General features: G+C 55.3%; 3 protein-coding genes across 14 annotated transcripts; 2 read left to right on the forward strand and 1 right to left on the reverse strand.

The window, feature by feature from the left end:
• Window positions 1–1,766: 1,766 nt before the first annotated feature.
• On the forward strand, window positions 1,767–3,036 carry TCAP (titin-cap). Its single transcript, XM_082441716.1, has 2 exons — window positions 1,767–1,925; window positions 2,183–3,036. The coding sequence occupies exons 1-2, from the start codon at window positions 1,816–1,818 to the stop codon at window positions 2,574–2,576; spliced, it is 504 nt and encodes a 167-aa protein (XP_082297842.1). The 5' UTR covers window positions 1,767–1,815; the 3' UTR covers window positions 2,577–3,036.
• Window positions 3,037–3,141: 105 nt separating this feature from the next.
• On the forward strand, window positions 3,142–6,429 carry PNMT (phenylethanolamine N-methyltransferase). 2 transcript variants are annotated; one of them, XM_082441715.1, is made up of 3 exons: window positions 3,142–3,494; window positions 5,570–5,777; window positions 5,903–6,429. In XM_082441715.1, the coding sequence occupies exons 1-3, from the start codon at window positions 3,320–3,322 to the stop codon at window positions 6,342–6,344; spliced, it is 825 nt and encodes a 274-aa protein (XP_082297841.1). In that variant the 5' UTR covers window positions 3,142–3,319; the 3' UTR covers window positions 6,345–6,429. The 2 variants fall into 2 exon arrangements, with proteins under 2 accessions (XP_082297841.1, XP_082297840.1); XM_082441714.1 differs by lacking the exon at window positions 3,142–3,494 and adding an exon at window positions 3,529–5,028.
• A 618-nt stretch (window positions 6,430–7,047) lies between these two features.
• Window positions 7,048–23,404, reverse strand: PGAP3 (post-GPI attachment to proteins phospholipase 3). Of its 11 annotated transcripts, XM_082441707.1 has the most exons (10): window positions 20,903–21,040; window positions 20,305–20,353; window positions 19,577–19,674; window positions 18,624–18,776; window positions 11,034–11,336; window positions 10,641–10,703; window positions 9,910–9,971; window positions 9,429–9,565; window positions 8,951–9,155; window positions 8,452–8,779 (listed from the first exon to the last, which is right to left on the reverse strand). In XM_082441707.1, exons 2-10 carry the CDS (start codon window positions 20,351–20,353, stop codon window positions 8,716–8,718), a joined length of 1,134 nt encoding a protein of 377 aa, XP_082297833.1. In that variant the 5' UTR covers window positions 20,903–21,040; the 3' UTR covers window positions 8,452–8,715. The 11 variants fall into 11 exon arrangements, 8 of the variants coding, with proteins under 8 accessions (XP_082297836.1, XP_082297833.1, XP_082297832.1 ...); XM_082441706.1 differs by lacking the exon at window positions 20,305–20,353 and having other exon boundaries at window positions 20,903–21,455; XM_082441708.1 differs by lacking the exons at window positions 20,305–20,353; window positions 20,903–21,040 and adding an exon at window positions 20,797–20,871.
• Window positions 23,405–25,503: the final 2,099 nt, after the last annotated feature.

Below are 25,503 nucleotides of genomic sequence, written 5' to 3' on the forward strand. Positions count from 1 at the left end.
GCAGTCCTTCCAGCCTGGCCTCTTGAGGGAAGAGAAGGGCAGCACCGTGGAGGCGGGGAAGGAGCCACTGCTGCAGCCACCAACCGCATCACACAGCCTCTCAGAGCCCCTCAGAGCCAGGATGGAGCCAGTGGAGACCCAGTTCCTGGAACCCCCCCCAACTTTCTTGAATGGTTCAGCTGGGCAGATGACTGGTCAGAGAAAAATTCCCCGCCTCCCTGTCGGGTCTCCTGTGAGGGAAGGTCAGGTTAAGGTCTCCAGCCCAGGATTGGGAGGAGGGAGGTAGGGAGAGACCTGGCAGTACCCACAGCAGGCCTTGGTTGTGCCTGGGGTCCCAAGGCTGGGGTCTCGGGGGAGCCTGGACGTGGGGACTGGCCTTCCAGGTCACTGATGCACCTCCGGGATCCCGGCCTCTGGGCTCCACTTAACCTCCCGTCTCTGCCCCATCACACTGGGGCCACTGGAAAACCTGCCCTTCTCCCTCCCTGCCTTCAGGCTTCCCGACGAGCTGACTTGCTTAGAGCCAGGGGTGGGGGTGGGGTCTCCTCTTGGTCCTGGCTAGGTGTGCGACCCTGGGCAAATCTACCTCTCTGAGCCTCCATTTCCTACTTTATAAAAGCTTTTGTAAGGTTAACAGATACCAAGAATCAGGTGTAGTGCTCAGTAATCAAGAGGATGCAGTTCTGCCCCAGGTGGGTGCCCAGGGCCTTACTGCCAGGTTCTCATCTCAGCTCCTGTCCCTGCCTCTCTTGGTGCCCTTTGCTTTGTCCGCTCAGTGACGCCCTCATTCCTCCTCCCCCATGCCCTCCACCCCGTGTGCCAGCTTCCAGCAGCACGTGCCGCTGCTCTCGGTGCTGGACTGTCCTGGCAGCCCTCCTACTGGCCTGCTCCCTGGGGATGAGAGCCAGGTCCTGCCCAGTGGCACCCTGGAGCTGGCAGGACCCAGAACTCTTCTGGTAAGGCCATTGTGAACAGAAAGGGGGCAAAATGAGGCCCAGAGAGGGCTAGAAGCTGACCCATAGTCACATAGCCTATTTATGGCTGCTTTGGGGCTAGAGCCAGATCTGGCTGCCACTCCCTGGAGCCCCTGGATTCCCGTCTCACCCCACCTGAGGTGTTGGGGTAGAGCTGGGGCCACCTCCCACATCTGCTCCCCCCACCCTACTGGCCCGACGGGAAAGGAAAACACCTGGCAAAGGTTGGCGTCCAGGATCGCACGTGTGGAATTAACTTCCATTGCCCCTGCTGGTGAGGTGGTGGTCGGGGGCCAGGCCTTCAGGTGCGGATGCCCGAGGATGTGGCGGCACTGTCCCTTCTTGTTGAGGGGATGGTCAGGGGATATGCCCTTGAGCCCAGGCAGTGGGGAAGGACACGATGGCCTGGTACAGAGCCCAGAGGGGGCCTGGTTCCTGCTGTTCCTGCTCTGTTTACAGACAAGCCGCTGTCCTCCCTGGTTAGGGGAAGGGGTGGGGCAGAGGGCAAGTGCCAAGGTGGCACGAGGCTGGGCACGTGCCTGGTCCCAGACGGTGTCTGAGGAGTGTCAGACACCGGGAGGTGTCGCGCTGAGGACCCCCGCCGCCACGGGAGCATCTTGAGCTCTTCAGAAGCTGACCTCTGACCTGGGGGCAGCCAGAGTCCAGGTACCCCAAGCCCCGCCCTGGGCCCAGAGTCCCCCAGCAATGAGTCTTGGCTCTGCTTATAGCATCTGACGCCAGAGGGCCTGAAAATAGCCCCTGGAGGAGGGGGAGGAGGGGGAGGAGGGGGCTATTTAAAGGGCCTGGGAGGAACAGAGCCCAGAGCGAGTGAGCGGTCATCATGGCCACTTCAGAGCTGAGCTGCCAGGTGTCCGAGGAGAACTGTGAGTGCCGAGAGGCCTTCTGGGCTGAGTGGAAGGATCTGACACTGTCCACGCGGCCTGAGGAGGGGTGAGTGCTGGTCAGCTGGGCGTCCCTCCTCCCCTCCCCTAGAGCACCCTTCCTGAGCCTTATGAGGCCGGAGCACAAAGCCCAGGAGAAGTTTCGGGGGGTGGGGGCCAGGAGAGTTCCCGCTGGGGGGAGCAAAGTGGAGTCACCCCTCCAGCACCCCAGATCCTGGCAGTCCTAGGGGGGCCCTGCCACTCAGCATGTGACTGGAGGGCAACAGCTCTCAGGAGTTCAGTGTCCCCTTCCCCTCTCCTTCCCAGTTGCTCCCTGCATGAGGAGGATGCCCAGTGGCGGGAGACCTACCATCAGCAGGGGCAGTGCCAGGCGCTGGTGCAGCGTTCCCCCTGGCTGGTGATGCGGATGGGCATTCTGGGCCGCGGGCTGCAGGAGTACCAGCTGCCCTACCAGCGGATGCTGCCGCTGCCCATCTTCACCCCTGCCAAGGTGGGCGCCACCAAGGAGGAGCGCAAGGACACCCCCGTCCAGCTGCGGGAGCTGCTGGCACTGGAAGCAGCCCTGGGTGGCCAGTGTGTGGACCGCCAGGACGTGGCCGAGATCACCAAGCAGCTGCCCCCTGTGGTGCCTGTCAGCAAGCTCGGCGCCCAGTGTCGCACTCTGTCTCGCTCCATGTCCCAGGAAGCACAGAGAGGCTGAGAGGGCCAGTGACTTGGGCTCCACAGTGCCTGCCCTGGGCTGGGCCCTTCCTGGCTAGGACCACGGAGGGGAGCTGTTGGCCATGGAAGCTTTGTAGTTTGCCCAGAGTTGGGGGCTAGGGGAGGTGGGAGCCAGAGGCCAGGATGCCTGGGTCTCCTGAGTTCCCACAGGGAGGGAGCAAAGACGGTGGGCACTAAGGGTGGAGAGCTGGGGGCCAGCACAGCCGAGTACCCCCAGGAGGAAAGGCAGAAAATGCTGGTGAGGGTAAGAGGTCCCTGAGAGGAGTGACCCCAGTCCAGATTTCAGCTTCAGAGAAGGATGAAGAAAAAGCATAAGGGGATCTGGAATGCTCAGGGAAGGAGGCCTGGAGAAGACCGGAGGGAGGGGGACGTGAAGAGGGCAGAAGCAAGGTGGAGACCCCAGCACCCTCTGTTAGCGCTGCAATAAATGCTCAATCACATGCCAGAGTTTCGTCTCTTTCCTGGTGGTTGAGGGGCCCACCCGTTGGTGTCCCCCCCATGCTCACTTCTGGGAACAGGCCCTGCATCTGAGCTAAATATGGCAGAGCTAGTGGGTCACCCCATGCTCCCGGGGGTGGGGGGGAGGGTTGCAGGGACAGAGCTATAAACAGGGTGGCTGTCCGTCCAGTCCCCCTGACTCTGCTCTGAAGTCCTGGCCTCTGTGTCCAGTCCCCTGGCACTGGGCAGTGCCCAGGAGGCCAGTTGGCATCCAGGGTTTGTTAAATGACCTCACGAAGAATACGGAAGGGGCTGGCACCGGGACTGTCCTTAGCTGTGCCTCAGGGTGTGGATGCGGTCAGTGACCCCAAGGCTGACCTCTCTCTTGGTTCTGAATCCAGACAGAATCAATCCTTGGCTGGGGTCAGGTGTTCCACCCTCCCTGCCCTGGGAGCCCAAGGTGGGTTCTTGGGGGTAGGGTGTGTGTGTGGGGGTTCAGGTTCCTGTCTGTGACCCCTGCAGCTGTTGTGGTGACTCATGTCCCAACCTGGCTGCCTGGCCCAACAAGAAGACACTTCCCCTTTGGGACAAGGTGGGGGTAAGGGTGTGGCACAGAGGAGGCCAGGGGCTGGTAGCCTACCCAGGGCCGAGAGGCACTAGACTTAGCCAGAGGAGGGTCCCACTCCAGGAAGACCATGGAGATGGCCCCTCAGAATCCACTTCCCATTTGGGAGGATAGGAAGGGAGACCCTGGCATCTTGACAGCCTGGTACCTGGAGTGCCAAGCAATCTGCAGGCCTGCCCTGGCCCTGCTCCCCCAGAGGGGGCTGGAGTGTGGGCTGGGAGATGAGAAGGGTCAGACTCCAGACCAGGCGACACACCTAATCCCTTGGCGCCCGAAGGCTCGGATCGCGTCCCTTGGTACCCCTGGCAGCCTGGAGAAGGCGCCCCACGCCCTTCTGTCCTCACCTGGGTCCCTCGCCCCGGACATGACGGGAACGTCCCGAGCCTTCCGCTCTCGGCGGCCCCCAGATACGCGGCTGGGAGCCTGCAGGGCCCGCAGGGGAGGCCCGGGCTGTTCCGTCTGCTAAGTGCTTTATCCCGGCTCGCCTGCCCTATCGTCGCTGCCATCTGACGGGCGGGGCCGGAGCTCTGCTCTGGGGCCCCGGGGCGACCGTGGCGGAGGCCAGAACGGACTGTCCTTTCTGGAGTCGGGGCGGGGGGCGGGGGGAACGCTGGAGGACGGGGACGAAAGAGAGGCCTAGAGGAGAGGCAGAGAAGGGGAGTTGGGGTGACCTCACTAAGAAAGGGGAGTGGATGTTGGACAGGGTGTCCCAGAGATGTCCCTGGCGCTGGGAGCTGGGAACGGGGGAAAGGGCTAGCTTGAACCCTGGCCAAAAAGAAGGGAAGGGTGCCAGGCAAAAGGGGTGAATGGCTGCCGGAGCTGGAGAAGAGCTACAGGGAGGAGCTGGGACTGGCTGACGCAGGGGTCTAAGGAGTCTGGGGGTATGAAGCTGAGGGGCAGGGCGCGGGAGCTGGCCTTGGACCAGGGCAGGTGAGGCAAAGGGTGGAGGGCAGCCGGGAGCAACTGTGGAGCAGGGGCGGGGACGGATGCTCCCCCCGTGTGTCTGCTGCTCCGACAGTAACGGAGATGGATGGGGTAGGGGAAAGGCAGCGCGCGTGGCCCCGGGCGGCTCATCGCTCAGCCGCCGCCCCCGCATCAGAGAGGTCGGGGCGGGGGTCCGGCCGCAGATAAAGGCGAGCGGGGGACAAGGGCGGCCGCGGCAGCAGCATGAGTGGGACGGACCTGAGTCACGCTGCGGGCGCGGCCCCCGACCCAGACCCGGGCCGGGCGGCAGTCGCCTCGGCCTACCAGCGCTTCGAGCCCCGCGCCTACCTCCGCAACAACTACGCGCCCCCTCGGGGGGACCTGAGCAGCCCCGACGGCGTCGGGCCTTGGAAGCTGCGCTGCTTGGCGCAGACCTTCGCCACCGGTGAGCGCGGGGAAACAGGACAAGAAGGCATCAGGGAGCCAAAGGGGCGCGCACGCGAGAGCCAGACGGGGATAGGTAGTTAAGAGGTGAAAACAGAAGAGGAAGAGGAGCAGCGTCCCTCACGTGAGAGGGAGAGGAGAGAGTCGTGGGGAGAGAGGGTCGGGAGGGGAGAACACTCAGAACTGAGACGTGAGGTGGGGAATGCAGAATGAGGGGCAAAGGCGGAGGAGAGAAGCTGCCAGGCACCTGAGACTTCCCCCACTTCATCCTCACTGGTAGGTGACTAGAGTTTAGAGTCGTGGAACCTGAGTCACAGAGAGGTTAAGTTCATTTCCCCAGGTAAAAGTCAGCGGATGTTGGAGCCGGACTCAGACCCTGGTTAGTCTAACTCCAGAGCTAGTGCTTTTCCCGGATAGAGACACACTTCCAGGGGGAGAAGGAACAGAGGGGGAAGAAGCCGCAGGTAGGGGAGGCCGTGACTGAGGCTGGGGGCTGCAGGCACAGGCCTAGCACCAGGACCTGCTTCCTCTGCCCCACCCAGGTGAGGTGTCCGGACGCACCCTCATTGACATTGGTTCAGGCCCCACTATATACCAGCTGCTCAGCGCCTGCGCCCACTTTGACGACATCACCATGACAGATTTCTTGGAGGTGAACCGCCAGGAGCTGGGGCTCTGGCTGCGAGACGAGCCTGGGGCCTTCGACTGGAGCGTGTACAGCCGGCATGTCTGTCTCATCGAGGGCAAGGGGTAAGGGCGGGGGGGATGAGGGTTGGGCAGGGGGTTTCCCACGGAGTGGCTGGTGGGAGGCAACAGAGAACTGGGTGTGGGCAGTCCAGAGCCCTGGTCCTGACTCTGCCTTCTGAGTCAAACAGTGAATCCTGCCAAGAGAAGGAGTGCCAGCTGCGAGCCAGGGTGAAGCGGATCCTGCCCATCGACGTGCACCAGCCCCAGCCCCTGGGCGCTGGGAGCCTGGCGCCCCTGCCTGCCGATGCCCTGGTCTCCGCCTTCTGCCTAGAGGCTGTGAGTCCGGACCTTGCCAGCTTCCAGCGGGCGCTGGACCACATCACCACACTGCTGAGGCCTGGGGGACACCTCCTCCTCATCGGGGCCCTGGAGGAGTCATGGTACCTGGCTGGGGAGGCCAGGCTGGCAGTGGTGCCAGTGCGTGAGGAGGAGGTGAGGGAGGCCCTGGTGCGTAGCAGCTATGAGGTGAGGGATCTGCGCACCTACATCATGCCTTCCCACCTTCGGACAGGCGTAGATGACGTCAAGGGCATCTTCTTCGCCTGGGCCCGGAAGAAGGTGGGGGTGTGAGGCCCCAGTGCGCACAGTGCCGGCGGCCCTCCCCCGCCTAGATGCCCTGTTATCTGAGGTGGCACCTAATAAAGAAATAAGTCCATGCTGGTTGGTGTAAGTGCAGTCTGTGGCTCTCCTGGGAAGCAACAAGGGCCCAGAGCTCTCTCTTGTGTTGTGGGCGTATGGGAGGCATCAACCCTGGCCTTTTTTCCACAAGCTTCCATGAAGGTAGGTTTCCGTACACTCATTCTTCCCAAACTAAGGAAAGCCAGGGTCAGAGGAAACTCACTCAGCATCTGCTGTGTGCCAGGCACCTGCTAGGCCCACTCAGTCCTCACACTCGGCAGCAGGTCCTGTTATCCTGTTTGCAGGTGAAGCTCAGAAAGGTTAGGAACAAATAAATAATAGTGGAGCTTAGTGGAGCCCAGAAGGGGAGGAGAAGGGGGATAATTAGGAGAGCTTGCAGGGGCTGGTGCTACAATCCAGGCACAAAGGCCAAGGGAAGTCAGAGGGGAAGAAGAGGCACCAGCTCCCTCTCCCAGCCCCCACTACGAGCGGGACCGGAGCTCCATCCAGATCTGCTGTTGCCCTGAATCTGGTCCTTGCCATCCCCACTCCCATGGGCCTAGGTAGAGACGCCATCTGCCCGTTGCCTCCAGCCAGCTCTGTCTTCTTCCCTCCAGCCCACCCTACTTACACAAATGAGCTGGAAAAGGGTAGGTGAGTCTGAGAATTGGTTTATTAAGAATGTCCCTTGCCACCCTCCTACCTTAAAATAGTTCTTAGTATCAAAAGAAGTTACAGGTCACCCAAGTCCCTGAGGTTGGAGTCCCAGCTCAGCGCCCTTACCCACAGGGAGAGGCAAGAGGGCAGAGAAAAAGCAAGAATCCAGACTCCTTGCTCCAGTCACAGAGACTGCCTTTGGATGGAGAGTTTCTGGAGCTCCACATTCTGTCTTTGTGGCGCAGGAATGTGCTATGGCCGCTGGCAACTGGCAGGGGTCACTTTTACCAGGGTGTAGGTAGAGCATGGCCCCTGCCTGCCTCTGGGAAGACCAGAAACCAGACCCAGCCAAAGCCTTCTCCCCTCCTCACTCAGACTGCCCCCTCCCTCCCCTGGGTCAGGCAGTGGCAAAGGGGCTTAGCAGGCAGGGCACTGGGGTAGGGGCTGGCCAACCATGTCTAGGCAAGGAGGATCCCCACTTTTCTTCCTCCCTCTGCCTCCCAAGGGGCTGATTCTGGGGGAGATCTTGGGTTGTGCAGAAGCCCAATGAGGTTCGTAAAGAGGAGGGCAAAAGAAAGGAACACATATACACACATGCAGCCTGGACACCCTTACCCCTGCCAGATCTTGGGGGCACCCTGGCTTTCTGCCTGGCCTGGGGCTGTGTATAGGGTTGGTGCTCAGTAAATGGCTGTCGACATGATTTGATTCTCCCCCCCACTGCGTGGCATTCACACTCCCCTGCACTTCCACTCAGTCTCTGCACGTTCCCCTAACCCACACTAACCCGCCTGCCCCCCAACACCACACTTCAAAACCACTCACATACACCCCCACTTTCCACACTGCACAAGGCCAATGCTCACACACACTGCCCCACCCAGCATCCCACACACCCCAGGCCCGTGTCCACCATCCCATCACCTACACACTTGGTCTCCCTTACACACTCACGTGCGGGCTCCCAACCAGAACAGCAGCACAGGGGCCAGAGGGATTCCTGTCCTGGGTTCTCTGGGGTCCTGGCCCCGAACAGGGAGTGTGGTGAGGCCTCCTGGGGGTCTGACTGGGGCAATAGTCTGGGTGACACTGCTCCCCAATCCCAACAGCTTGGTCCCTCTAGATCCCATGGGGAGAATGAGACCTGCCTTGAATCTTGGGTAGCCAAAGAGCAAGCATCTAGTGCCACCTAGTGGTGCCCCGGAGGAGGGCACGGGGGTAACAGAAGGGGACCCCACTATATCCCCAAAGGCCTGTGGTACCTAGTCTCCCAGCTAGACAGAGGGTTCTGGGAACCACCCAGGCAGTGAGGGGATGGGAGGAGGAGGCTGATGGGGAGGGAGAGGCAGCCCTCCTCTCGGTGGAGCTAAGAACGCAGTTCTAGCCCAGTTCAGCTCCAGGGACCAGAGGGGTTGCCCATTTTCCAGCCCCAGATGTTATGAGGCCAGGTCTGAACTGACACCAAGACCTGTGAGGGCCATGTGGGGGTGAGCAAGGGGGTGGGCAGGTTACATGATTCTGGTCCCACACCCTCCATGTCCAGGTTCAAGACGCTAAAAGGAAAAAAAGTCATCTCAAGGATTGGGGTGGCGGTGGTGGGGGGGAAGAAGGGGAGCCAGCAGGGAGGGACAGGGTCCCCAAGAGGGCAGATCCGCTTCCAGGGCCTTCAGTCCAGTTTGAACTTGGCCTCTGATTCCTTCAGCAGGTAGAGGCTGTCATCTTCCAGAAAGCTGTGGGCCGAGGGAGGAGCCCACTGAGGTACAGCTCTGAGAGCGTCCCCTGGGGGCAGGGTGGGGTGGTGCAGGCGAGCGGGCAGTGGGTGACCAGTGCACAGAGGCCTCTAAGAAGCAGGCAAGGATGGGCACGGAGGAGGTGAGCACTAGGCAGGGAGGAGTACCCACCGGAAGAAGAGGACGTGAGCAGGGATGGTGCTGATGTGCCAGATGGCGTGGGCATCCAGGACCCAGAAGAGAGGCGGGAAGTCTAGCAGCTCGAGCAGGGACAGCCCCTGCAGCAGCAGGACCACCACGATGCACTTGCGCACGTGGGGCAGCCGCTGCCGATTCCGCAGGCACCAGGTCAGCCACCACGCCGCGTTCACCAGGCCTGGGTGCGGGTGGGGGCGGGGAGAGCTCATTCCCGGACCTCCTTCTCTCCTCCCAAAGTCTCTCCTAGCCCCCATGCTCTGTGACCCCAGGGCCCCCCTCAGGGGCTCCTCCCAACCTCCCCCCTCTCCCACCCCCAATTCTTTTCCCTTCCCTCCCCCTAAGGGTCTCTCTAGAAGCTCCTTCTCTGGGAACAGCACCAATGCCCACCTCCACCCCAAACCAGCAGCTCTGCAGATGGTCCAGCCCCCCCAGAGACCCTGTCCCACCTCACCGATAGCCACGTTGGCCGCCAGGTTGTAGCCATAGTCGAAGCGGACGAGGCTCAGGTAGGAGACGTGCGCCGTCAGCATTAGCAGCAGGAGGGCCCGGAAGGCACTGGCCACGGCCGGGCGGTGCAGCCCCACGGTCCTGCCCCGCCACCCAGAGCTGCTCAGATGTAGGGTGACCCATCCCCGCAGCAGCATTCCCTGAAGCGTCCCCTCACGCCAGCAGCAGTGTGGGGGAGCCGCTGCCCCTCTCCCCCATCAAAACAGGCTAGCAGGGCAGGCCTCCAATTCCTGGGGGCCTTTGCCAAGGTCCTTGGAAAGAGCCAGGGCCCCTGATCCCACCACAGAGTCCCTATCCAGAGCTGTCTGGAGCGTATGCACATGCAAGATGAAAGCCCTGGGACAGCACCCCCAGGGGAGAGACCGGCGACCCCTCTCTGCCCCCAGGGCCTGATTTTGCTCGCACAGCAGCCAAGGCGGGCTCACCTGACACAGCACAGATAGACTGAGTGTAGGATGACAGTGGAGGCACAGAAGTAGTCCATTTTCTGAGGACAAGGAGAGCTGGATGAGGGACCAGTGTGTGGGCAACAGGCGGTAGACAAGGCTTCATGGAGGGCGGGCTCCAGAGAGGACCCACTAGGGATGGAGGCAGGGAGGGGTGGCAGAGGCCCAGCCAGCATCTAACGTGGGAGTCCTAGGCCTATGGCTGGTGGAGACATGTCTCGTGCTCCTTTTGCCTATCGCTGTTTCATGCCTGAATTCAATAGACTGACTCTTGCATTCACATTATACAATTTAAAAAAAAAAGTGTGCTCAGCAGCAAGGCTTTAGAGGTATTGGTAGAGGGTGCCCGCCAAGACTCCAGAACGTGAGCGCATGCGCAGAATTCAGAGTGTGGTCTGGAGTTCAGCAGCTGTGGGCTCAAGTCTGGACTGCACCCCTTCACTGGCTGCAGGATGCTGGGCAAGTGATTTCACCCCGCCCAAGGCTCAGCTGCCGCATCGGTTAAGAAGAGCCAGTAATCACACCTGCCTCACGAGGGTCAAGTGAGGCTCAAGTGCACTAATAGGTTTAAAACGCCCCGCGCACAGCAAGTGCTCCGTAAACCGAGTCAGTACGAGGACTAGGAGAGAACGAAGAGCCAGCTCTGCCCCACCTCTCCTGGCTCCTCCGGGGACTGTCTCCAGCAGAAACGGGGGTGGGAGGGCGCTCACCTCTGTGAGGTCGGTGTCCCTGGTGTGGAAGACTGTGGACCAGAACCAAGCATTGAGGGAGACCTGAGGAGGGAAGTGGCTGGTGAGTGAGGTGCCCCAAGGTGGGGAAGACCCCCCAGAGGGCTCACATCCATCTCACTTTGGGGAAAGGGCTCTACAGAGCTGAGAAGCATGCTTCCCCTGGGCCCTGGAGCCCATGGACTGGACAAGCCCGGGCCCCTCCACCCCCACCCAGCCCGGGTCCCTCAGGCTCAGCTTCCCACCACCCTGAACCCCCAAGGCCACGGGGGCTGCAGCCTCCACAGGTTCCGGCCTGGCCTGGGAACCAGTTCCAGCAGAGTCAAGTTCCCCGGTTACTCAGTGGCTAAGACAACAGCCCCCGGGGAACCTCACCTCCTCCCCCAACTGGCAGGTGATCATGACAGCCCCACCCGGGCCAGGCGAGCCAGTGACCTCAGCCTCTGGGGGCGGGAATGAAGTGGGTGGGGTGGAGGGGCTCGAGCCAGCTTGGGGTGTGTCCAGAGCAAGCAAGCAAGGGAGGGAGATCAAGTAGATCCCACTGGGGCCAAGTCTCTGAGGAGGAGCCTGGCCAACGGAGCCCAGCCTCCTCCCAGCTGGGCCGCCGGAGCAGGGCTGGAGGGGCAGTGGTGGGCAAGGGCCCAAGGGAATGCTGGAGGCCTTTCTCCTGGAAATTAACTGCAAGGAGAGAGCACACATCATCTTGCAAATGAGGCCTACCTCTCGTGGGAGTTGGTGCTGGCATTTCTTTCAGGGACTGCTGTGTCCACAGCAGAAGCCCAACGTACTGAAAGAAGGGTGGGCTGGGGTGGAGATACACACACTGGAGGGCTGGGAAACCAGTCAAAGGGAGAAACGGCCAAGGTCTGGCCTGGAATGCCCTGGAGGTGGAGATGGATGCACTAGGGTGGTACAGGCCTGCCAGAGATGGGTAAAGGCCAGGAGCTGCTCAGTGGGGTCCAGTATACCAGGAAAATTGGCCAGGCAGCGGACAGAGGGAGCAGGGTAAAAAGCCACTCTCCAGGGGCTTCCCTGGTGGCACAGTGGTTAAGAATCTGCCTACCAATGCAGGGGACACGGGTTTGAGCCCTGGCCCAGGAAGATCCCACATGCTGCCAAGCAACTAAGCCCATGTGCCACAACTACTGAGCCTGCGCTCTAGAGCCCGCGAGCCACAACTACTGAGCCCGTGTGCCACAACTACTGAAGCCCAGGTGCCTAGAGCCTGTGCTCCCCAACAATAGAAGCCACTGCAATGAGAAGCCCGCGCACCGCACCAAAGAATAGCCCCTGCTTGCCGCAGCTAGAGAAAGCTGCGCACAGCAACAAAGACCCAACGCAGCCAAAGATAAATAAAATAAATAAATGTATTAAAAAAAAAAAAAGAAAGCCACTCTCCATCCGGTATGCAGCAGGAAGGTCAGAGGGTAGGATGAGTTCCCTAATGCAGGCTTGAGGGGGCTTATGAGGAAATGGGAAGAGCAATGGGGTGGAGGCCTGGGCTCTACTGCAAAGCTGGAAGTCTCTGGAGGCTCAGGGAGTCCGGTGTAAGCCTGTCTGGCCGGGGTCCAGGGTTGACTCTTGCTGCTTATGCTTCTCATGACCTGGGCACAGGCTTTGTCCTTCTGGGACCGAGCTTCCCCCTGGGACAAATCAGGGGCTGGTCAAAGTGATCCTTTGTCCCCTTTCCAGCCCTGATGTCAGGTGATCAGTCCAGGTCAGGCTGCTTCCTCCTCTGAGGACAGCCATCCTGTCCTATCCCTGGTGCTACCCTTTCCCCAGAGACAGCAATGGAGGCATGGTCCGGAGGCTGGAAAACGGGACAGGACAGAGTCGTTTCTCAGACTCTGCTTCTGCAGAGTCTGTGATACTCAGGGTCAGCGTGGGGAGAGAAGCAGGCCCGGGGCTGGAGACGGGGCCCAGGCGATCACATGGGCCAGGTCTCCTGGGCAGGTGAGGAACAGGGACATCCTTGGGGAAGAGAGTGGCCCTGGAGCCAACGTGAGGGGGAGGTGGTGGGGAAGGCAGCAGGGAATGGCAGCCAGCCAGGCCTCCTTGTCACCCATGGCAGGAAGGGGGAGGTGACAGGAGGACTGAGCTAAGTGGTGGCTGGAGGTTGGGTGGCATGCACAGGGCTAGGGATGGGATGGGGGTGGGGGTGGCTTGGTCCCCTGTCCAACCGCCTCCCCAGGGGGCCTTCCACTTACAGAGACCCACCTGAAGCCTGGACTCTGCACCCCTGAAAAGTCCCCTCTCCCCTGGGGAGTGTCCCATTATGGGGGGGCTCCTCTTCTGACCCTCTCCACAGATTTGGGAGATAGTGTCATTAAGAATGCAGGCCCTAGGGCCAGACTGCCAGGGTTCAAATCCTGCCTCTGCATTTCCTGTGTGTCCTTGGGCAAGTTATTTAGCCTTGCTGTGTCTCAGTTTTCTCATCTGTAAAATGGGAATAATCATAGTATTGATAAGGATTTAATGAGCAATACAAGTACAGTGTACAGCGCAGTGCCCAGGAACAGGGTTAAACATTAGGAGTTACTTCTCCCCACCTTGACCAGTTGACCAGTGTGGGATCCTCACACCATTTCACAGACTTGAGGCCAAAGAGCCCAAGTCGGCCTCCCATACTCCCTGCCGGCCAGGGAGGTCTAGGCTGAGAAGGGGTGGTCTCCCCACAACTGCCTAGGCTCATCCCATAGTTCCAGGCTGGGGGCAGGATGTCTGGAGCCTCCATACGGAGATGGACTCTGGGTTCAAGTTCTGCCTCAGCCCCTAAACAGCTGTGTGATCTTGAGCAAATAACAGCTTCTCTGAGCCTCAGCTGCCTCACCTACAAAACGGGGTTAATAATAGCATCCACTGCATAAGAGGGTTGTGAGGACGATGTCTGCAAAATACGGGGCACAAAGAAGCCATTCAGTAAGTGGTGGCTGTTGCTGTGGCCTGGCACACGCTAGGTAACCCAGAAATGTCAGTTTCCTTCATCATGTCCAGGGACTGACCCCCTACCACTTCCCTTCACCTGACACCCCCCACCCCCTGCAAAGGTCACAGTGTTCCAGGGCAAACCACGGGGCCCCAGGGTCTCTTGATCCCAGAACGCAGACGCCTCAGCTGTAGGAAGAGGCCCCTCCTCCCTGCTCCTGAGCCACTACCCCACCAGGATGCACCAAAGAGATGCTACTTCTCTTCACTCGAGTTTGTCATCAAGACTCAAGCGAAGGGACAGAGGGCCGTGGAAGGAAGGGACAGCCCAAGTGTACGGCTGCTCCCAGACTCCTCGGCCAAGCCTGAGTAGAATGGGGGGGCCGGGGGGATAACTGGTCAATCAGACAGGCCAGGAGGGTGATGGACGCCAAGAACTTTGCGTAAACACTGAGGAAAGGGGGAGGCGGGGCAGGTTGCCAACGAGGGTGGAACTGGTGGGGGATGAGGAAGGCTGGGCGGAGGGAGAGCAGGAGGCTGTTTCAGTCTGTTGGAAAATAGGAAAATTGAGACAAAAATATCACAGCCGTGAAACTGGTTGGATGCCAAGTGAGCCAGATCTGTCAGGAATTCGACCCCAGTACTAAGCCCCAGTGCTCGGGGCTGTCATTGACACCACCGAGGTGGGGACAAGTGGGTCTTTAAATAGCTCGGTGTCTCAGAAGTGGGGGAGGCAGAATGTTAAATATGACGCCTGCTGCCATCCTGGGCCCCCCCAGAGGCCTCAGGCAGGGCAAGCCGGCTCCAGTTCACTCCTGAGAAAGAAGTGGGCAAGAAGTGGATGGAGACTAGAGAAGGGGGGCTTTTTCCACCATCAAAAAGGATCCCTTGATTTCTTGCCATTGCCTGTTCCACTGGCTCTTGCCTGACTGTACGGAAGTCCTTCCTGAAGTCTAGCCACCATTCTGCTGTAGCCTTAACCTGTCTCTTCTCAGTTTCCTCAGCAGAGGTAGGGTACAGTTAGTCCCCACCCCCCTGAATCATCCTGCAGAGACAGTCTGGGATTTCCCGGCACCCTCAGCCTCACCTCCACCCCTGAGGACCATTCCTTGTTGGATGAAGGGGCAGAGCACTGGTCTGGCCTGGCAGCTTTGGCAGAGAGCAGAGGCCCCTGATTCCACGAAGCCAAAGGTCTGTGGAGGGCAGAGTTTTGGTGGGCTCCTCCAAAACCTGGCTGCTGCCCAGCCTAAGTCCAGGTCTAAATGTCAAGGCGGGGGTTGACTTCTTGTGCCAAAGCTTCATTAGCTCTGCGAATTCCCGGAGAAAAAGACTGAGACCCACTCCCCTCCCCAAGATCTAACCTGGAGCAGGTGAGGGGGCCTTCCCACCCCACCCCACCAGAAATCAGGAGCCCCAGTTGTTCCAGAAAACCCAGCCCAGGACAAAGTCCACGGCCACACCCTCCACAGAGCTTGGGATCCTTCGTGCTTGCAAACATACACAGGACTAAAGATCAAGTGTAAGATCCAAACTGCATCATCAAAGGGAGTGTGGGCACTGAGACTCTGTCCCTAAAGGGCCTACTGGTGGCATGAAGGGGGGTCCCGTGTCCCAGAACACCACATCCCGTAGGGTGCCCTGTGACACAGGCCCCAGGTATCTGTCCTCTCTCAACCTAGCATCTCCTGATCAGTCCCTAAGGGTCCTTGGTCACACTGGACTGCAGGGTACACCTGTGAGGTATGATCCTCACCAAGAAGGAAGCTGAGTGGCAGACGCCAGTGAGATGAAAGACCCAAGAAACAGGGAGATCAAGGCAAGAGCTGTGAAGTGACCACTGGCCTCTGGCACATGTCGTGAAGACAAAGGCTGGGACCCTCAGACCAGCACGTCTACCCAAGGAGGCTCTGAGTTTAGTTCAGAGAGATCAGGCAGGGCTGTCCTGTGCTAACAGGGGCATGGGCGAGGGGGCAGTAAAGCGGTGGGCCAGGCAGCAGTGTCCCTGGAAGAACCCCAAGGGAAAGGGGACGGGTGTACTGTCCTCAGTTTCCCCACCCTTCCTGCTTTCTTTGCCAGGACCAAATTCCCTTCTCTGTGTGAGGCCTAAAACAGGAAGTAGTGGCTCTAGCCCACCCATGCCTGTGACAGGCTGGGCTGATGCCAGGCCCTTGCTTACACAAGAGTCCTTGCCCCTCAGCCTGGCACTTGGGGCCCTCTCTGCTTCATCTTACCCCCCTCACCTCCCCTTCACCCAGCCACGCTGTGGTCAGGCTGACCTTCCCAAGGTTGCCTGTCCAGGCCCCACACTGACCAGCTTCTGCACCTTTGCTCCTGCTGTGCCCCCAGCCTGGAATACTGGAATCTAACCTCCTCTCCCGCCACGTGCACACGTCTAAGCCTGACCAGGCCTACGAATCCTGGATGAAGCCTCTCCTCCTCTCTGGGCTTCCCTGAAAGACTTCTCCCCCAGACGATATGATCTCCCCACCTCACAGCTCCCAAAGCTCTCTCCCTGAGCCCTCCTCACCTCTGCCTCCATCCTGCCGCCCAGATTGGCAGGACCTGGGCCTCCCACTTGGCTTAGCTCCTTGGGGCAGGGGCTTCAGCCACCACAAGTGCTAACCCCTTTCTCCACCCACGGCAGATGCTCCATAAGCATTTCGCACAGCACGTGGAGACAGCCCAGAGAGGCACTAGGTGCCCAGGCCCTGCAGCCAGACAGCCCTGGGTGCCAGCCTGTCTCCACTATTCACTACCTTGTTAGCTGTTAACTTGGGGCAGGTTTTCCCCCCTCTGAGCCTTCCACAAAGCTCACAGTGGTATTACGAGGATTAAGTGAGAAAATGTATGTACAGAACTGAGGACCATGCCCGTCACATAATCTGTGTTCCATAACGGATAAAAATCATTAATATCTATTGAATGGAAAGTGTTAGGGAGGAGCAACGTTACCCAGAGGCTCGACAGCCTCCTTGCTGCCCTCCTTCCGGTCCCCATCTCTCAAGTGTGAGGTTTGGCCTGGACTTCCGGCACCCCAACGCTATCAGTCTCCCCAGGGTCCTCAGAGATCTCAGGGTCGCCAGATCTAGGGGCGGCCTTCAGTCGCATCTTATTTGACTGAAGCAGAGTTCAGGAGAACGGCCTACTCTCTCCTTCCTGTCCGTGTCCCAGGGCTCCCCCAACCACACGATGGCCTCATTTTCCACCCACCCCTCTGGCCACCCCTTCTGTCTCTGTTGCTGGCTCATTCTCCTCGATTCAGCCATTAAGTTTTGGGGTTCCTCGAGGCTCCATCCTAGACCCCTTCTCTTCTCACCAAGTTCCCCCCTGGTGATCGCATCCACAGTTTCTATCACCGTCTCCTAAGCAGAAGCACAGGGGTCATCCTTGATTCCTCTCTTCCCATCTTAGGTTATCCACACAGCCAAGATGGTTAAGACTGTAGACTCTGGAGCCAGATGCCTAGATTCAAACCCTGGCTCCGGGGCAGGTTATCTAACCTTTCCAGTCCTTGGTTTCCTCATCTGTAAACTGGGGACAATAATACTACCTACCTCATAAGCTTGTTATGGTATTAACAAGGTTAATATTTATAAAATGCTTAGAATGGTGCCTGGCACACAGTAACAGCTATGTAGTTGTTTGTAAAATAAATACATTTAAAAAATTTTAATGTCACCTCCAAAACATAGCTCAAACATACTTCTCTTTAATACCTTCCTTCCCAAGACCCGGGCCACCTCTCTAGTCTCGCTACTGTGCCCTATGCTAAAATTACCAACTAGGCCCCGCATCCACTCCTGCCCGCTCCAACCTGGTCTCTACACAGTAGCCAGAATAGCAAATCTATTCACGAAGCCCCTTCTCTCCAACCCTCATTGCTTCATGAGGCTTTGACAGTCGAGATCTAAAGTGTTACTGAGCCTTCCAGGCTCTCCATCCCCATCCATCTCCAGGCTCCACCTGCTGCCCACCTGCCCACCCGCCTCACACCCCCCTCCCAGCTTCCTGCCTGGTCGGCCTCCTGGCCTTTCAGGTCCTCATATAACCTGCACTCTGTCCCGTCAGTGCACATTCCCTCATCATTCTGATTTGACCTCACACACCCCTTCCTCAGGGAAGGCTCCTCTGGATTGCCCTGTACTGGTCTAGACCCCATCACACACCGCGACAGCACACATCTATCCTCCACTGCACTTGTTCATAGCTGTCCTTTTATATTCAATTGTGTGCTTATGTGATTAGTACCAGAGGGCAGGGACCCGTCTGTTTTTATACACTTGTGGATCTCCTGCAGCCAACAAAGTGCCTGCCACATAGCAGGTGCTCAGTACATGAACAAGTGGCTGCTTTGATGGCAGGAGGGTGAGTGAGTGTGGGCTGTTTCCCCAAGGCTCACAGTGGTAGCTCTGGTCTAGAGACATCCACTGCCACCTCCTACTCTCACACCCTCCCCACGGTTGCTGTGGTTCCTTTCTGTACCGCAGTCCCTGCTTCTCACACAACTCCAGGCTCTGGATGCTGGCTCTTCTGACCAGCCATTCTGTGAAGCTCAGAGCCCTCTCTGGATACTCAGATGGAACATATTTCAGCTTCTCCAGGGATGGTCTAAGACCACACTGAGCTCTAGATGGAGTGCTGTGGCTGCTACTGCCTCCAGGCCTTAGCTGGGGTTGACAGTGCTTTGAACCTTGCAGAGGGGTCCTTGGAAAGACCTGTGGTCCCCGCATGCTCCCTACCACCCACCTCCCTTCTGTGTTTGTAAACTGCCCTGCTGGGTGTTTTAGCAGCTTCCTGCTTCACGACAAGAACAATGTTTCTTTCCTCTCTCCCTCTCTCTCAAACAGCCTGACCTAGGACTTTGCTAGAAAGGGAAGGCCTGATTCAGCACCTTCCCTGTTCTCCCCAGGCTCGACCATCCCATAGCTGCAACTTTAACCCTGGAAAACAGAGGGGAAGCTAGGTGGGTGATAATGGGGATCTAAGAGTTCCTCGTTGCTGGGTGAGGGTGTCGAGCAGGAATCCTGCCAGGTTACCTACCCAAGCGAAGGCCACGCAGGTGGGGTACATAGGGGATGAGGCTGGCACGGAGGTGCGGTAACGACAGAGCATCACCAGGCTGGCCAGGCCATTGAGGAAAGAGGCCACAGCAGAAGCTGGTTCTTGGAAGCACAGGAACCGGAAGAAGGGCCACTGAAAAAGGAGCACATGGAGGGGGCCTGAGGAACAAGCAACGCCCAGTTGGTCCAACCTACCTCTGCTTGACCTGCTGCATCACCAGGCCCCCAGCCGCTCCTCAGCTCTGGACCTTGGCCAAAGCCTCAGGGGCAGTCCCTCTTCAGATCAACGAGCTCCCCTGCAGTCCCTGGCTGAGGGTTACCCCTCTATCCTGGCCAGCACTCACAGCACTGGGGAGACCAGGCGGGGCAGTGTGGATGGCTCAGTATGGCCTGGTGGAAATAGCATAGACCTGCCATCTAGAAGACACAGGTCCTAATCCCTCCTCCACCACTAACCACAGCCCCTCTGGAGCCTCAGCTTACTCTGTGACAAACTGGGGAGAATAATTCTTGCCAAGCTCAACACTCCAGAACAAGATCATATTGGATCAAAAGGCATCAGCAAGCTGTGACTCGCTGGGCAATCTGAGGGGGTATTATTATTTTAATCCAGACTCCTACTGAAGAAGCAACAGAAAGTGTGCCGGGGGATGCTCAGGGAATTTGTCTTTGTGGCAAGGTGGGCATCTCAACCACCCTAAGCAGCCCAGGACCACTCCCTGAGGAGACTCCAAAGCCTCCCAGATCCTGTTACCTCAAATCCAGAGGCAGGACACATTGTCCCCATCTGACGATAACCAGCATATTTTGAGAAAAACAGGTACCTGCCCCAAACACACACTCATCACCCCACACCCTGGCCTGCTTGGACAGTGTGGTCCAACTAGAGGCATCTTACTCCCATCATCTACCTACCCTGACCCTCCAACTCACCTTGCCATGGAACTGAGGCACTTTGTGACCTTCCTGGAGGTAGAGGCCAACGGTGACCCACATACACTCATACTTACAGTCATCCTGACAGGTCCATCCTGAAACAGATAAATATGGCCTGGTGAACTCCCCAGCATGGGGAGGCACAGAGAGAGCTCGAATGGGGCCCAAGCTCAAACACAGGCCAAGAGGTCCTGCAGGTTGGAGAGAACCAGAAGAAATCGGAAAATTCTAGATTCCTGCTTGGATGGATGAGAGATGGTGTAAAATATACATAAGGGAAAGGCATGTGTGTGTGTGTTTTAGGGGGTAGGAGTGTACAGTGAGCAAGTAGAGATGTTTCTTCTCCTTTCCTTTCACACAAGATGGAGACTTTGGCATCTGATGGACTCATCTGTGGATACCTGGGTTTATGTTTGCCTTTCCTGAACACAGGATTTTCTCTCACTCACCAGGGAGAAACCCTTGCCGTTTTACACCCCGTCTATGAAAATGAAGCCCAGATTCTTCAGTCTGACTTTTAATGCCCCATATTGCCTTTCTAACTTTATTTCCCACTACTCCTTTTCATGCACCCTGCTCCCTGAGTAAACCAAGCTGCTGGATGTGTCCATATCTGTCCAGGGCCTCCACTCTCTGTTCTTTCTGTCTGGTATGAAAAGGGATAGTAAAGAGAAGAAACGTGTAGTCAAACAGGCCAGAACTAAAAACTCCACTTTACCACTTACTGGCTGTGTGATTTTGGGCAGGACACTTAACCTCTCTGAGTCTCCCCATCTGTAAAAATCAGGTTAAGAGAATTGACCTCAAAGGGTTGTTGTGAAAAATAACTATTTTGACACCTGCCACAAAGTAAGTGCCCACTATGGCCACAGGCCTAAATTTAATGCATCCATCCAGAAGTCCTTCCTCTCGAGAATGTTCCAAGATAATCACTGCCCCCACCTCCTCAAAGCCAGAAACGATTCCTTCCTCCCTATTACTTAATCTAAGAGTCCTCTGGGGCTCAAATCATCCTCTCCCTTGCACTTGAGAAGGCTGAAGTCCCCTTGGGGACTGTAAGCCCCGAAGTCAGGACCCTGGTCTGATTTCAGTGTCCTTCCAGGTCTTTGTACCCAGGAGGTAGTAAATGCCCATTTGACTGACTAAATAAAAAGTAAATGAAGCTCCTGGTTGACGGACTATCTAATCACTCTGGGGCTCCACTCACTCACACTCACAATGGACCCGGGGGAGGAACTAAGGTACAGATTGCAGAGTGGTCTTCGGGGGCGAAAGGGGCAGGGCAAGTCCAATGGGCGGGGCCTACCGCGGGGTGGGGCTTACCTGCTAGACTCATGTAGATTGGCTGGCGGGAGCGGAAGTGCTTCAGTGCGCCCCCAGAACAGTTCCGCTCCTCGCACCGCAGCACGCAGTCGCGGTACACCGGCTCGCGATCGCCCTGGGAGCCGCTTGCTAGCGCGGCTACCCCAACCAGCAGCACCAGCCGCACCGTCCGCCCGGCCATCCCTTCACCCTGGCCCTCCGCCGGCGGAGGAGCTTAGGAATCTTCACATCCGGAGTAACCGGAAGTTCCTTGTGTTCTTTCATCTACTCTCCGCTGAAGTCCACCCCAGTTTAAATTAAAGTTCCCGGATTTTTTTGGGCGCCTGCCCCGCCCCTCGCCGTAGTGTTATCTGCATATAACAGACGTCAGAGTTAGGGGAGGGGAGACACCAGGTGGGTTAAGAAGCAAAATAAAGTGGTATTTTATCAACACCCGTCTTCTTTCTTTTCCAGGGCCTCTTTATTTGAGGTAGGGCTAGTTTTCTGTCCCCAGCCCTGTCGAGTTTCCACTCCCTAATGTACCCAGAACTGTCCATTTATCTCCATCTCCACTGGCACCGCCACCCTAGTTAAAGACATCATCATCTGTCGCCGAGGCAGCCGCAGTAGCCTCTTAACACATCCCCCTACTTCTACTTAATACCCCTCCAGTCCATGCTCTATTTCCAAAAATTCAAATTTGACCATGTCATCCTCCTTCATAAAATTCTTTACTGGCTCCCACTTGCCTCAAGATAAAATCATAACTCCACAAGCCCTGCACGATCTGGCCCCTGCCTACTGGTCTCCCTCACTCGTCTGCCCCAGACTCCCCTCAAGGGGTCATGTCTCTCAAGCCCCGTGGCTCTACCTCGTCTGTATCACTCTTGCTATCACTCCTGCTGATTCTTTTAGTCTCAACTTAAACACTACTTCTGGGGGTGATAACACCTGGAGGGTGCTATAACATACAGTGGTCTCTTTGTCTTGTTTACCACTCTACTACCAGCACTAGTACAGAATTTGCCTCAGGGTAGGCGCTCGCTAAGAACGCGTTGTGGTTTTTTTGTTTTGTTTTTGTTTTTGCTTTTGTGTTTGTTGTTTTTTTAAGTAAATGAACAACGTAATTCACCGTAAGAATTTGGGTGCCAAACCAGGGCTGTCAAATCACCAGTGTGATTCAGACCAAGCTGAGATAGGAGAGGTGTCCTATTTCAAGAAAAATTAACAGGAGGATCTTTGGGAACAGGAGAACACTCGCTTTAGTATCACCCATCCTCCCCACACTACCACCAGCACAAACACACACACCTGTCTCATTGGAGCATTGACGCCTTGTAGCTAGATGCATAATTAGTGTGTGTGTAGATTAATGACTGCCTTTCCTCCTCTCCACTCTCTTCACCCCTGGTCAACTTTTTATCCTGGGAGGTGGAATGAGCTGGAAGTAAAATTGGATTCTATTCATTCACTCGTTTGGCAAACATTTCCTGAGCACTTAGCCCTAGCACCAAGGTGGCAAGGCACAACTCCAGGAGGCACCATTCACATTGTATGTTCTGTGAATGGCGCTCAGGGGTGCTTCATTCACATTATATTTTCTGTGAATGGTGTCTCTTCCAGTTAAATATAACATGAATAGTGTCCCCTGGAGTTGGGCACCCAGTTGATACTGATTGGGAAGCTGAAATGAACAAAACAACCACTCAGCCCTCCAGGAGCTGATGGAAAACAATAGAGTGCTAATACTACTTTGCATCTGATGGATCGGTTCATTTTTTTTTTTAATCTTAAAAATTTATTTTTTAGTTTTTAATTGAAGTATAATTTATTTACAATGTTGTGTGATAGATCAGTTCTTTTATAATACATTATTTTATTTTGTCCTTACTGTAATGCTTGGATGAACCTTTTTATGAGGATCCCCATTTAAAGATGAGGAAATTTAGGATTAAAGAGGATGAAATACGGACAAAGCAGGAATTCTCCCTTTGAGAGAACACCAAGGTAGAAATAGAGCTCTTTTAAAACTTTTAAGGTTCCAATTTTGGAAGACTCATCCTATATTATATCAAACATACTAAAATGTGGCAACACCCACATTAAAAAAATTTATAAGTAACTATATATAGTTGAATTGAGTTGCTGTAAATAGTTGACATATTGTTACATTTTGTACATATTTAATAAATTTTATTTTTTTGTAGTTTTCTTATCGTATTTTGGAGCTAACATTGAAAATTTGTTCATGTCTCAAACATTTCATAGGTCCTTGAAAACTCATGGCTACCTGATGGAGAAAACAATCCTATGTTAAAGGTGGAGAGGGCAGTGGAGACATCTGTCATGTTGTCCTGGTGGGAGATGAGGTGTTGTTTCTCTGGGACATCTCTTGAGAGTTTTTCCTGCCAGAAGAGCCCTACACAATTACCAGGCTTCTCCATCTCCCCACTTTTCAGCACAGAGACCCTCCTTTCCTTCCCCACAGAGCCCCCTCAGCTTAATCTTCTTCCTAACTTGCATTTGGTTTCTTATGTGAGTCACAGCCTGCAAAGTCATTGATTCATTCCTTCAACTCAGGCTTACTGAGCCCTACTGGGTGTCAGCCATTGCACTAGGAAAAAAATAGGTGAATCAGAAATCCTTCCCAGTCCAGGGAGGAGAAAGACAAAGCAAACATTATAGTGTGCTGAGGGCTCATAGGCAAACTGACCATATTCTTAGAATAAAAATTGGAGGATAGTCTACAATGAGGGTTCCTAATTCATCAAATATGTATTGCAGTTTACCACGGGCAAGTCTCTGGGGACAGAGTGATGAACAAGGTGCCATCCTTCTCATGGTCAGAGGAGGGAGACAGACAATAAATGAGTACCAAATAAAAGACTAAGATAATTTCACTGCTAATGTAAGAGCACATTGGTATGATCACTATGTAGGATCATTTAGCACTGTGTAAAATATACATACCCTGTAATCCGGTAATTTACATAGACTCTCTAACCAGCAATTTCTCTCCTAGGTATATCTACACAATCTCTAGATATATCTACACAAGTGCAAAATGGGGGTAAGTACAAAGCTGTCCATGGTAGCATTGTTCATTATTTTCAATAGCCAAAAAAAAAAGAAAAAAAAAGAATGGGACAGATTTATAATGTCCTGACATAGCAAAGCCTTCATGATATTTTTGGTAAGTATAAGAACGGTATGTGTGTTTGTGTGTGTGTCTGTGTGTGTGTTTACACATCACCTCATGTGAGGAAAAATAAGAGTATATATTATGTTTGTTATTTTAGAGACTGTATCTAGAAAGATATATAAGAAAGTGGAAATAATTGTTGCCTCTGGGGAGAAGGGGAATTGTGTGTCTGGGTGACAGGGAAGTGAGGGACATTTTTTATTCTTGTACTTTGAAAAATTTGTGCCATCTGTGTATGTCATCAGTTAAAAAGAAAGAGAAAATGTAAAAAAAAAATTTCATGTAGTCACAAGCATTGAGTTATATAATTGGATAATGTAAGTGAGGGAGGGAGGGCAAGGGAGTGGGGAGGTAGGTGGAGGCTACGTTGGATTGGGTGGTCAGAGACTTTTTGAGAAAGTGACATTTGAACTGAAACTCTCATGACCAGAAGGAACCAGCCCTGCTAACACCTGGGGGCAGACTGTTCTAGGCTGAGGGAACAGCCAGTGCAAAGGCCCTGAGGCAGGAACAAGTTTGGCATCTTTGAAAAACAGAAAAGCAGGCTGCATGGCTGGAAGGCTGTGAGACTGAAGCAAAGGCCAGAGACCAGATTCTAGAAGGTCTCAGGTCACAGGGAAGAGTTTAGGCAATGGGAAACCATTAGGAGGTGTTTTAGCACCAAAGCGAATGAAATGATCTGATTTATGTTTAAAACATTTACTTTTTTAAAAAATTATTTTTATTTATTTATTTATTTATTTTTAAATTGAAGTGTAGTTGATTTACAGTGTTGTGGCAATCTCTGCTGTACAGCAAAGTGACTCAGTTATACACATAGACACATTCTTTTTTTAATACTCTTTTCCATTATGGTTTATCTCAGGGTATTGAATATAGCTCCCTGTGCTATACAGTAGGACCTTGGTGTTTATCCATTCTAAATGTAATAGTTTGCATCTACCAGCCCCAAACTCCCCGTCCATCCCTCTCCCTCCCTCTCCCCCTTGGCAACCACAAGTCTGATCTCTATGTCTGTGAGTCTGTTTCTGTTTTGTAGATGGGTTCATCTGTGCCATATTTTAGATTCCACATATAAGTGATATCATATGGTATTTGTCTTTCTCTTTCTGACTTACTTCCCTTAGCATGATCATCTGTAGTTGCATCCATGTCGCTGCAAATGGCATTATTTCGTTCTTTTTTATGGCCGAGTAGTATTCCATTGTATATATGTACCACATCTTCTTTATCCATTCATCTGTCGATGGACATTTAGGTTGTTTCCATGTCTTGGTTATTGTGAACAGTGCTGCTATGAACATGGGGTGCATGTATCTTTTTGAATTATAGTAAAACATTTACTTTGGTATTGTGGGGGAAAAGGAGGCGATTGAAAGCGGGCAAGAGCTGTAGAGTGAAGATCAAAGTCCAGCGCGTT

Source organism: Balaenoptera physalus (genome assembly GCF_965194825.1).
Source record: "Balaenoptera physalus genome assembly, chromosome: 20".
Taxonomy (NCBI): domain Eukaryota; kingdom Metazoa; phylum Chordata; class Mammalia; order Artiodactyla; family Balaenopteridae; genus Balaenoptera; species Balaenoptera physalus.